This window comes from Neovison vison, chromosome 3 (genome assembly GCF_020171115.1).
Source record: "Neovison vison isolate M4711 chromosome 3, ASM_NN_V1, whole genome shotgun sequence".
Taxonomy (NCBI): Eukaryota; Metazoa; Chordata; class Mammalia; order Carnivora; family Mustelidae; genus Neogale; species Neogale vison.
Genome location: NC_058093.1, coordinates 232,504,463 through 232,516,736, shown reverse-complemented (window position 1 = coordinate 232,516,736; position 12,274 = coordinate 232,504,463). Strand labels below are relative to the sequence as shown.

Below are 12,274 nucleotides of genomic sequence, written 5' to 3'. Positions count from 1 at the left end.
GACTTATTTCACTCAGCATAATCTCTTCCAGTCCCGTCCATGTTGCTACAAAAGTTGGGTATTCATCCTTTCTGATGGAGGCATAAAACTCCATAGTGTATATGGACCACATCTTCCTTATCCATTCATCCATTGAAGGGCATCTTGGTTCTTTCCACAGTTTGGTGACCGTGGTCCTTGCTGCTATAAACATTGGGGTACAGATGGCCCTTCTTTTCACGACATCTGTATCTTTGGGGTAAATACCCAGTAATGCAATTGCAGGGTCATACAGAAGCTCTATTTTAAATTTCTTGAGGAACCTCCACACTGTTTTCCAAAGTGGCTGAACCAACTTGCATTCCCACCAACAGTGTAAGAGGGTTCCCCTTTCTCCACATCCTCTCCAACACATGTTGTCTTGCTAATTTTGGCCATTCTAACTGGTGTAATGTGGTTTTAATTTGAATCTCCCTGATGGCCAGTGATGATGAACATTTTTGCACGTGTCTGATAGCCATTTGTATGTCTTCATCGGAGAAGTGTCTGTTCATATCTTCTGCCCATTTTTTGATATGATTGTCTGTTTTGTGTGTGTTGAATTTCAGGAGTTCTTTATAGATCCTGGATATCAACCTTTTGTCTGTACTGTCATTTGCAAATATCTTCTCCCATTCTGTGGGTTGCCTCTTTGTTTTGTTGACTGTTTCCTTTGCTGTGCAGAAGCTTTTGATCTTGATGAAGTCCCAAAAGTTCATTTTCGCTTTTGTTTCCTTTGCCTTTGGAGACATTTCTTGAAAGAAGTTGCTGTGGCTTATACTTCCTCACTTTTTAAGGCTGAATAACATTCCATTTTATGGAGATATGCACTCATTTGATGCATCTATTCATCAGGGAGGTAAACATCTTGGTTGTTTCCACTTTGGGGCTATTACAAATAAGCTGCTAAGAATTTACCGAGGTGCCAATTCGGAACACTTTGCCACTTTTGCTTTCTAATCAACTCTCAATCTCTATGTATACTTTTATCATTATACCTTATATTATATGAACTATAGATCTAAAATTTTCTTTTTTTTTTTAAAGATTTTCTTTAATTGACAGAAGACACAGTGAGAGAGGGAACACAAGCAGGGGGAATGGGAGAGGGAGAAGCAGGCTTCCCTGCCGAGCAGGGAGCCCGATATGGGGCTCAATCCTAGGACCCTGGGATCATGACCCGAGCTGAAGGCAGACGCCCAACGACTAAGCCACCCAGGCACCCCTAGATCTAAAATTTTCTAAGTTTTTTCTGTTACTGATAATGTGAGAAATTATTTACAAATTAATGAGTTCTGCTCCTTTGCTGTGATCTTTCATTACTCAGAATGTCAAATCGATGTGCTCTGACATTCAGAGACGATAGCGCATCAGCACAGAGCGTGCACCTTCCCATGGCTTTGCAAACGCTCATTCTAAAGGGCACTCGGGGGCCAGCGGCCTTCTCTAACGCGGCGCCCGGCAGCTGGGCTCACCTGTCTCCGGTCGGCCTGCAGTGGCGGCGGCGGCGGCCGAGCACAGTCCCGGTAGAGCATCCGTAGCCGCTCACACTGCACCTCCACCACCGCCAGTCGCTCTCCTGGAGGGGAGCACATGGAACATGTGAACGTTAGCCCCACACCCCCGAGAGAGCTCCAGCTCTTCTGGAGTTGGGTCAAAACAATTAAATGCTTCGGAGATTATGCAAATTCCTTAAAAAAATAATAAAAGCCAACAGTCTGAGATAGCTTTGTCTACTATACAGAGCAGCGCAGCAACGTGGGCAGGTAAGTGCGTGAGCTCTGAAGTGGGGCTGCCCGGATCCAGGACCTGGCTTCATTACCCGGCATTTACTGTCTCACTTCCAGTTCGGGAGTAACAACAGCACCTGCGCCTCACAAGGTCGTGAGGAGATGAAGGAACACAAGCGGGGCTTTTAGGTAAGTCCCTAGCACAGGACGAACACTCAATAAAATGGAAGCTCATCATTGAAACGGATTTTTAAAACATCTACTATCTATTTAACATCTCCTAGGAGCAAGACACAGTGCTAGGTGCTGGAGAATCCAAAGATACGTGAGCCCAAAGCTCCCGCCCTGGCAGGACAGAGGAGATGTGTACGCGCACTGACATGTCGCAGACGGTCGCAGTACGGGGCTGCAGTATGCGATATGATCTAAGCACAAACACTTCACTCCAGGACCCAGAAAGGCTTTGTAAAGACAGACTCAAATTAGAGCTTAGAAAATACAGGGTTTCAATAAGCAGAGAAAAAAGGGAATTCCAGGCAGTTTGGCAAAAGGAGAAAAGGTCTAGGAGAGTCAAGAGTCAGAGGCCTTGGGAGTACCTCAATCAACACAGAAAAATCAATTCAAAATGGATCAAAGACCTGAAAAAAAACTTACAGTTAAAACTATAAAACACTTAGAAGAAAATAATGGTGTAAATTTTCATGACTTTGAATTAGGCCATGGTTTCTTAGCTAGGACACCGAAAGTATATGCAATAAAAGAAAAAAGAAAGAAACTGGACTTTCACCAAAATGAAAAACATTTGTGTTTCAAAGGATACTATGGAGGAAGTGAAAACACAACTCACAGAATGGGAGAAAAGATTTATGTGCTACCTGGTCAGAGACTAGTACAGCTAAAATTACAGAGGCTCTTAAAATTGGGGTCTGAGTGGCTCAGTCAGTTAAGCTTATGACTCTTGGTTTCAGCTCAGGTCAGGATTTCAGGGTGATGGGGTAAGGCTGTGTGTCGGGCTCCACAGTGAGCATGGAGTCTGCTTGAGATTCTCTCTCCCCCTCTGCCAATCCCCCTGCTCATGCACACACAGTCTCTAAGTAAATAAATAAATAAAATCTTTTAAAAAATTGTAAGAGCCAACTAACTATAAGAGTTGGGGCTCCTGGAGTCCCAGGATCGGGTCCCGCATTGGGCTCCCTGCTCAGTGCGGAGTCTGCTTCTCCCTCTGATCCTCCCCACTCCCGTGCTCTCTCTCAAATAAATAAGTAAAATCCTGAAACAAATAACTCTTACAATGTGGGGAGTCTGCTTCTCCCTCTCACCTTCTCCCCTCTCATGCTCTCTCTTACTCTCTCAAATAAATAAATAAAATCTTAAACAAAACAAAACACAGTTTGAGTATGACCTAAAACAGGGAAGTTGGAAAGGAAACTGACTCCAGAGGGAATAAGGACTTTAGTCTTAAATGTGGGGGTATTAATGAGGCTGGGAGTCCTAAGAGAAAGGTCCAAGACTCCTGGCTAGCCAGGGAGGGACCACCCACAGAAGCAGCTATGGAAAGCACAGGGGAGGGCAGAATGCAAAGAAGATGGGTCAGCAAAGCTTAGCGCAGTTTCTTCAAGTGAGGTCTGGGCCCCTCTGAGCACAACAGTCCAGGCTCACCTTCAAGTGATTCTGACTTTGGGGTGGAGTTGGGAAAGCCTTTTAAACGTGCTTCCGAGGGGTTCCTACGAACTTGCAAAGTCTGAAAAGAATCTCTGGCTCAGGGAATGTGTATATTTAGGAAGTAGGGCAGGAGAAAAAAACAGCTGGACCAGAGAGATTCTGGCTTCTGTAAAAACATAAAGCTGGGGGGCGCCTGGGTGGCTCAGTGGGTTAAGCCGCTGCCTTCAGCTCAGGTCATGATCTCAGGGTCCTGGGATCGAGTCCCGCATCAGGCTCTCTGCTCGGCAGGGAGCCTGCTTCCTCCTCTCTCTGCCTGCCTCTCTGCCTGCTTGTGATCTCTCTCTGTCAAGTAGATAAATAAAATCTTTAAGAAAACAAACAAACAAACAAACAAACAAAAACATAAAGCTGGGAATTTTTCTGGTTTCTACAGGCTTTTTCTTCAGATTAAAATCTGTTTCCCTGGGGCGCCTGGGTGGCTCAGTGGGTGAAGCCACTGCCTTCGGCTCGGGTCATGATCTCAGGGTCCTGGGATCGAGTCCCGCATCGGGCTCTCTGCTCAGCAGGAAGCCTGCTTCCCCCTCTCTCTCTCTGCCTGCCTCTCTGTCTACTTGTAATCTCTCTCTGTCAAATAAATAAATAAAATCTTAAAAAAATAAAATAAAATAAAACCTGTTTCCCGTGCTATTTCAACCAAGGGATTCAGTGAACTTCGCAGAAATATTTCTTCATGGGAAAAAGCTCTTTGGCATACTGCTTATCTTCCTAGACCAAATGGAAATTAGATATTCTTTTCCCTGGATTAGAGAAGCTAGAAAATCGAGTTAGGAGTAAGTCAACATTACAGTGCCCAGTATTCTGCTTAATTCATCCCACAGAAAGTAAAATAATGGAAGAAATTCACTGAATTTTTTTTTCCATTTTAGAAAATCAAGTGTATTAATTATTATGTGTAAATTTCACATTTTCACACATTAAATAAAAAGCCTTGATACATTCAAAAATAAAAATTAAAGAACTTTCTCTTCTACTCATCACCTTGAATCATTTATTAAACAGCTTTGCTTCTAAGCGCAGTCCAGGACTCTTTTGTGGGCTCTAAGAATTCATTGCTGTGTTACAACGTAATCCAGAAGCAGGGCTGGTTGGTTGTTGGTGATTGTTCACAGGTAAAGGACTGAAAAGCCAGCAAACCTTGATACATGCTTTAAACTTCAAAGGTCTTTCTGGTAACCTATTAAGTGACTTATTAAGGACTGTTAAACTTAACAGAAGACACTATTTTAGGATATAAATTGATGTGTATAAGCTCACAGTCTTCTCTTTTGTGCAATTAATAAACACTTCCCACACATTTCTATCCAACTCTTTGTGACCACAGAGTTCTTTTCCATTAGGGAAGATGGGTTAGGTGGGTTATTATTAAAACCATTTGAGGCCACTGCTCCAAACACTACGATTCCCAGCTTGTACATTAAGTATGAAAGTTAATTTCACAGTTTAAGACTCCTTTATTCACTAAAATGTATAAAAAGGATACTCAGAAAGAGTCCTAAAAAAAGTGAGTGATGGGTAGCTCAGTCATTTAAGTGCCTGCCTTCAGCTCAGGTCATGATCCCAGGGTCCTGGGATCAGATTCCATATTTGGCTCCCTGCTCAGGGGGGGAAGCCTGTTTCTCCCTCTCTTTCTGCCCTCAGCTTGTGCTCTTTCTCTCAAATAAATAAAAATCTTTAAAAAAGAAAGAAAGAAAGGAAAGTGAGTGATCAATTCAGCAAGTGCAAGCTTGCTAAAAATCAGTCATGTAGATCTGCAAGGTAGGCCAAGAACATGAAAAAGTAGAGGCCAGGAACGAAGACCCAACCACAAGTACAAAGCTGAATTATGGGCACACATTAGTCACAAGGAATTTCCCGAGAAGCCTAGCAAATTTCTTTTCTTCTGTTCTTATTTTCTACGCTCAGGATCTCTCTGAAGTTTATTAATGTGGTCACTGGTTCCACAGCGCTACCCCTAAAAGAGGAAGGTGATTTGAAAAGTAAGACACATATGGAATGAAGACCAAACCAAAGACCAACTAACAGAAATTGGTACCATGGGAAAAAGAACAAAAACTTAAGGACCAAGAGGAGATTAGGGAGTGACTGAAAAAGCAAACGGCATTAGAAATAATAAATAATATGGATAATAAAAATGACCCCCTGCATACACAAAGGATACCACTAAAACCAGTAAGGAAGTTAAAAATATTCATTTATTCCTTACAGTTCATGAAAATGCCACCACTAGAGCACTCAAGGATATTAATCTATGAGCAATTTCCCTTAGAGTCCAGTTAAATCCTTGGGGACAAAGCATAAATTTTCACTTAAAACAACCCAGGACCAACTACCAATTTACAGGAAATCTGAAGATCGAGGGACACAATAAATGACACCACAGAGACACAATCAGCAAAATCCAGACCATAGAAAACCCTTCAAAAAATAAATTGCAAGGCAAAAAGAACATAATGGAGGCACCTGGGTGGCTCAGTTGTTAAGCATCTGTCTTTGGTTCATGTTATGATCCCAGGGTCCCTGCTCAGCAGGAAGCCTGCTTCTCCCTTTCCCACTCCCCCTGCTTGTGTTCCCTCTCTCACTGTCTCTCTCTCTGTCAAATAAATAAACAAAATCTTAAAAAAAAAAAAAGAACATAATGAGGGGAATCAAGATTTTAAAAGAAAATTAAAAGATAGCAATGAAATTACAGTATAAGAATTTTATTTGGCTCCTGATTCAAATAAACAAATTCAAACTCAAGTATGACTTTATGAGAAAATTAGAAAGTTGCACATGGACTAGATAGTTAATATTAAAGAACTACTGTTAATTTTTCTGATACGATAAATGGTATTCTGGTTTTTTTAAGAGTCCTTATTTTTTAGAGACACATACCAAAATATTTATGGGTAAAATAATATCGAAGAATATTCCTGAAAACAATCCAGGAGAGGGTACAGCACAGATGAAACAGGACTGACCATGAGTTGATAACTGCTGAAACTGACGGTTCCTTATACTAGTCTCCCTATTTTTGTGTTTAAACACACACACACACACACACACACACACACACACAGATGGATGTTAGTGCAAACACCTCTGATTTCAAATGTAGCCAATGACAAGTCAGAAAGTATCTGTATCCCTAAGTGTTCATAAATAGTTCTAACAGGAAAATAAATGCAATGAATTAATATGAATGGAAGAGAGAAAACATGCCAGCATGGTCCCCAAGTTAAATTGAAAAACGCTGATTTACCACCTCATGAGTACTGAAAGCTGTTTACATTTCTACATCTGGGATAAAAGTTGTGCTAAGTCCTGCCTAGAGCTCAGCTACTTGGAGTGTGTGTGCACGTGCATGTTAGCATTCCATCATCAAACCGGAAATGAGCGCACAACACTCAATAATAGAGGACGGTACAGAAAGCCACAGGTACTTACCAGCACTGCATTCCTGGGCTACTAGGTTGAGAACTTCGACAGCTGCTGGACACTGTTGTATGAATTCTTCACAGAATAAGCTGTCTTCTAAAAGCTGGGCCATGACCAGGCATGCTCTTAATGTTAAAAGATTTATAATATTTCAAAGTCATCAATGTTCATTCTCTAAAAAGTTAACTATGAAAGGCATTTCAACCATATTTTCCCCCTAATTTACAAGAAGGTTCAAGCTCCCCATTCCACTTCCTTTTTTTTTTCTGAACTGGATTGGTCTGGAAACGTAACTTCTCTTTTCCCCCCCGAGTAATTGCTGACACCGTACGGGCAAGCCAAAGACGGGGAATGGTTGCCATCTTCACTCAAGTGGAGATACAAGGTGCCAAGTGAGAAATCAGCATTCTCTTTTAAGAAACATCGCCTAAACTGTGCTCCACGGGCAATAGTAGTGTTCTGGGAATAAGAGGAACCCAGACACTTGGAAAATCTGTATGCTGATTTCTCACCTAATTCACAATACATATTAGAACTTTCTAAGAAGTCCCATTGTTACTGTGGTAATTAAATGTATTTGCAAGAAAATGCTGCTTTCCCTTCTGACACCAACACTTGAGGGCATTCCCTGGTTTTTCTCCTGATCAGTTTGGAAAGTGATGAATCAGATATGTATTAACAGAGCCTGAGCCACTTAAACAAGGTAAAGTGGCAGAGAGATTCACTGGGATAGAACAAAGTGGTTTTCCCAAAGTATGGGTTCCACAGATCACACTTTGATCGCTTACTTATTTTCTTAAGGAAGCAGCTAAATGGTTTTAAATTGTACAATGCAACAAAACTTGCAGAAGTTGGGGAATGTAACAGAAATGTAGGAAGCAGCACAAGAGAATGGTCTCTGTTCTCAGCTGGGCGTGAACTTCACACTGCAGGCCCACTAAGCCGGGAGTGGAGGGGTCCGGCAAGGCCCCCCACCTCCGTGGCCTGCACCACCACATTAGGGGATCTCTGGAGGGTGCTCACCTTGTTCTTATTTCAGCCAGGAGCCGAACGACTGCCATCACAGGAGCTGACCCATCTCCTGTTGCAGGAAGTGAGGTATGAATAGAGAGACTTCCCTCCTGAGGAAGCAACATGGACTGGACTGCCTGTACTACCTTCTCAGTAATGGACAGTTTATGAAGAGGCAGTGCCTGATGGTGGTGGGGGGGGCATGGCAAAAAGTTAAATTCAAGTAGTTAGTTTCTAGGAAATGAGGGTGTTATTATCTGGAGTTAATTCTCAAAATTTCAGTCAAAACAGTAAAAGCACCATACAGAAAATTGCAAGCTAGTCCAAAACAATTAAAAATACAAAAACCCTGTGGAATATTCCTAACCAAAGAAATAAGAAATCTTCACATAAATGTTACTATGAAATAATTACGCCCTATATATAAATATATACCCCAAATAACACTTCAGATAACTAAGTATTTGTGCCTCTGTACTGTATGTGAGCTCATTGTTCATGATAGTATGGTTACCACTTGTAGTGACATTTAATAATGCAGTTAAAAATCACCTTACCTCCGATCTTGGAACACAAAGTCTAGACAATGGAATAGTCAATGTGTCTGATGCTTGCGAAGTCTTTCTACAGTCTATGGGTGGGAATCTGACTGTAGCTATACCTTCCTGTTCATTGATAGAAGCCACAACTCCAATGCTTCCTGATATTCCTCTACCTAAAACCTAGAGACAAAGATGAATTAGCACCACTGACCAGCTCCGATGGTGTACGCAACTCTCTCATGGGACAGGTGCGGAGAAGTAAATTCACAACTGTCGTTCGTGGCATTAAGGAGTAGTTCAGTACGGTGCAGATACGAAGCACCAAATGGGAGTTCAAATAACAGGTCCTCAAGCCTATGTCAAAGTATCACAATATGACAGAATCTCAAACTTCCTGCTCTAAAATATTTGTGACACCATGGGACATAAGTATGATAGTTAACATCACAGAGTACTGTACTAATATTTGAATAACCTGTAGCACAGGGTGGATTAGAATTCATGAGTTTCTCACACTCCTTATTTAGCTTGAAGGAACAAGGATTTCTGTCCAACTGGGTGGATGATACCATCTTTACAGATGATCAGTGAATCAATGGATGCAGTAACTTGGGGAGAGCAGGGACTTGGGAAATGCTGGCTGGTTGGTTACCTGAACCTCAGACCCTATCTTGATGGTCTCTTTGAAGCCTCCGAGGGCACACAGTGCGGCGACAGCCTGGCGGGCGATTCTCTGAAGTTTGGCGAGTTTCCTGCCGCTACTGCTGCCATTTTCCAGAATGCTCTCTGCATACTTCCCCAACTGTGGAATGTACATCAGCGCACGGGACAGAACCTAAACGTAAGAAGCAGCCATGTAGCAGGAGTTAAAGCTTTGGTCATTTTCGATATTAAGAGTGATGAAGTGTCCGTGACAGTGGCTGGCTCCCATGTACTGGAGGAGCTCTGGCTATGGGAAGGATGAAGTAACTATCAGGTATGACCTTGACTTCTTGCCATATTTGCCTTATATCATTAGACAGGATTGGAAACACACAACCTCAGAATGGGGGAGAATCAAACACTGTTAACAAAATCCCTAAAACAGGACAAAAACTTATCTGTAGGAAAACCATCACAGCTTACAACTCAACACCCAATTTCCTTAAGGCATTCACTTGAAAAGATGACTGTGGCAAACGGATTATAGGTCCCTAGTTCTTAGGAAGTATTCATCATGAATTTCTGACACAGCTCTCAGGGAGTATGTATCACAGAGGCCTCCTTAGGACTTAGTAAATACACTTAACAAATCCAATAAACCAAGGCTTCATGATTCCCTAATGTTGGGACCAACTGAACACGAACAAGAAGGAGAAACAAGGATTGCCACTCTTTTCCTGAGAACATGTCCCAGTCTTCTGCAAAATCAGAACTGGCAGTGACAGGAGACAAAGGGTAACAGGTGAAACGATTAAACCAAAGCAAATGTGAGGGGGAAACCCACTAATAAGTCTATCCGGTCAATTTGCAAAATCTCTCTTTACTAAAATATGATCCTTCCTGGGTGGGATTCAAATGCTAAACCAGAACACAAACTTCCTCCTCCCTTCCTCCACTAAGCGGGGACACTATGCTAACCTTTTCTGCCGTTGTGGTCCATATTTGAGCAGCATTTGACTCAGGTGCCATTAGCAAGCTATGAAGCAAGGCGATCACTTCTGCAGCCATGCTGTTCGCCACGTGCCCACTGATGAAGGGTCGGACGGGGTCAGTCCTGCAAGCGTCAAGAGAGAAAGTGTCAATGCCCAGGGGTGGTTAAGAATGCAGGCAAGTGGCTCTTAGGGTTATCATCAGATGGAAAAATTTTCTAATGATACAAGAAAAAGCGGATTTCATTGACTAAGAAAAAGAGAAGCTAAATTATCATCAGGGGAAAAAAAACACTTCTCTCATATTCTTTCTGTTACCTAAAGAATCCTCTGAAACAACAGACCTCAAACTTGAACTGCTTAAACCATCAGGATCGAGGGCTGACACTATGCTGCAACTATTCCTGGCCTATAAACACAGAACCACCTGCAAACTTCCTGGAGGCGACACTCATTTCTCCTGCCTACTTCTAGAAAGAAGTTCATGTGCACAGCTGGGCTGGTTTGGAAGAAGTAAAGGCAGCATGACCTGAGTCTACTAATACTCAAAAAAGCTGTAACTGGTGTTCCTGATAGTGGCCTTTCTCAGAAAAACAACCCTCTGGCTACAGATGCCCACTCAGCCAGCAGCGGCACCCTATTCGCCCACCAAAAGCTCAGGTGGGTATTTTAAGCCCTCAGTCCTCATTTCCAGAAGGTCAAGGGGATGATATACAATTAAGGCCCCACGAACAAGTCCATTACAAAGAAGATCTGACAGAAGTGTGGACAGGGAAGGACTACCTGGCGAGCTCAGAGTTCCTCTCTCGGCAAATGGAAGTCTGGGCAGTTTTCTTTTTGTCACCTGTGGATAGTCCGCTCACAGTCTCTGGGTTGACGGACTCTACGGGTGGCCCGACGCTGACGATGAGGCCTGACTGGGCCCATTTGGTTGCTTTCCGAAGAGCAGCTGCGGCCTCTTCTGTAATCACCTCACAGCAGCCGCCCTGGAGGGAGGTTTGAGAATGTCACCACACCCCACTTCCTCACTTTTTAAAGCCTGCTTCCCCGGCACCTGGGTGGCTCAGTGGGTTAAGCCTCTGCCTTCAGCTCAGGTCATGATCTCAGGGTCCTGGGATCGAGCCTCACATCGGGCTCTCTGCTCAGCAGGGAGCCTGCTTTCCTCCTCTCTCTCTGCTTGCCTCTCTGCCTGCTTGTGATCTCTGTCTGTCCAGTAAATAAATAAATAAAATCTTTAAAGCCTGCTTCCCGTTACCAAAGCAATCCGGGCTCATTTCTCAAAAACTCACATGTTACTACCTGGCTCTTTTTATGGTTGTATATGGTATATGTATGCATACAATTCAAATTTTTAAGTTTAAAAACTTAAGGTTATAATTGACATATAACAACTATTTCTTTAATCATTTCTCTATTTATGGTATACAGATTCTATTTTGGGTTTTATATATAAAACCATGAAGAGTATGGTTGTCTCTGGACACCTGAGAATGAATGCCTGTTTACTCTCACCTTGATAATAATGGGTATTATAAGTTTTCTTTTTCTGACAGATGAAAAATGACATATTACTACTTTTATCCCTTTATTGTGTGATTTTAAAATATGGGTATATTTATATTTTTTGCGGGCTACCTCTTTAGTTCTTTTTCTCTATTATTCTTTGAACCTTTCACATATTACCGTTTTTAAAGTATTATTTATTTAATTTTTAATTTTTATTTTATTTTTTAAGATTTTATTTATTTATTTGACAGACAGAGATCACAAGTAGGCAGAGAGGCAGGCAGAGAGAGAGAGAGGGAAGCAGGCTCCCTGCTGAGCAGAGAGCCCGATGCGGGACTCGATTCCAGGACCCTGAGGTCATGACCTGAGCCGAAGGCAGCAGCTTAACCTACTCAGCCACCCAAGTGCCCTATTTTTTATTTTGAAAGAGAGAGAGTGGACACGTGCGTGGGGTGGGGAGGCGCAGAAAGAGAAGGAGAGACAGAATCTTAAGCATGTTCGCATCTGGCGCAGAGCCCAACACAGGGCTCGATCTCTCAACCCTGAAGGAGGACCTGAGCCCAAATCAAGAGTCAGATGCTAAATCAACTGAGCCACTCAAGTGCCCCTCACTTTTAAGGTATTATTAGGCTGCAGAATTTTCTTAATAGAGCTAAGAGAAAACTTCTAGGTCAAAACTAAGAATTCTCTTTTACAT

The 12,274-nt window shown here is 42.5% G+C and overlaps 1 protein-coding gene across 10 annotated transcripts in view; it reads right to left on the bottom strand.

Moving 5' to 3' along the window:
- The window catches only part of HECTD4 (HECT domain E3 ubiquitin protein ligase 4), a 185,861-nt gene that overhangs the window by 47,263 nt on the left and 126,324 nt on the right, over positions 1-12,274 (bottom strand). For all 10 annotated transcript variants that reach the window (XM_044244240.1, XM_044244242.1, XM_044244243.1 and 7 more), the window contains 7 exons: positions 10,855-11,057; positions 10,061-10,196; positions 9,093-9,275; positions 8,456-8,620; positions 7,911-8,080; positions 6,897-7,012; positions 1,494-1,597 (listed from right to left, as the gene is read on the bottom strand). In XM_044244240.1, the coding sequence (XP_044100175.1) occupies positions 1,494-1,597; positions 6,897-7,012; positions 7,911-8,080; positions 8,456-8,620; positions 9,093-9,275; positions 10,061-10,196; positions 10,855-11,057 (1,077 nt within the window). The remainder of the gene's footprint in view (positions 1-1,493; positions 1,598-6,896; positions 7,013-7,910; positions 8,081-8,455; positions 8,621-9,092; positions 9,276-10,060; positions 10,197-10,854; positions 11,058-12,274) is intronic.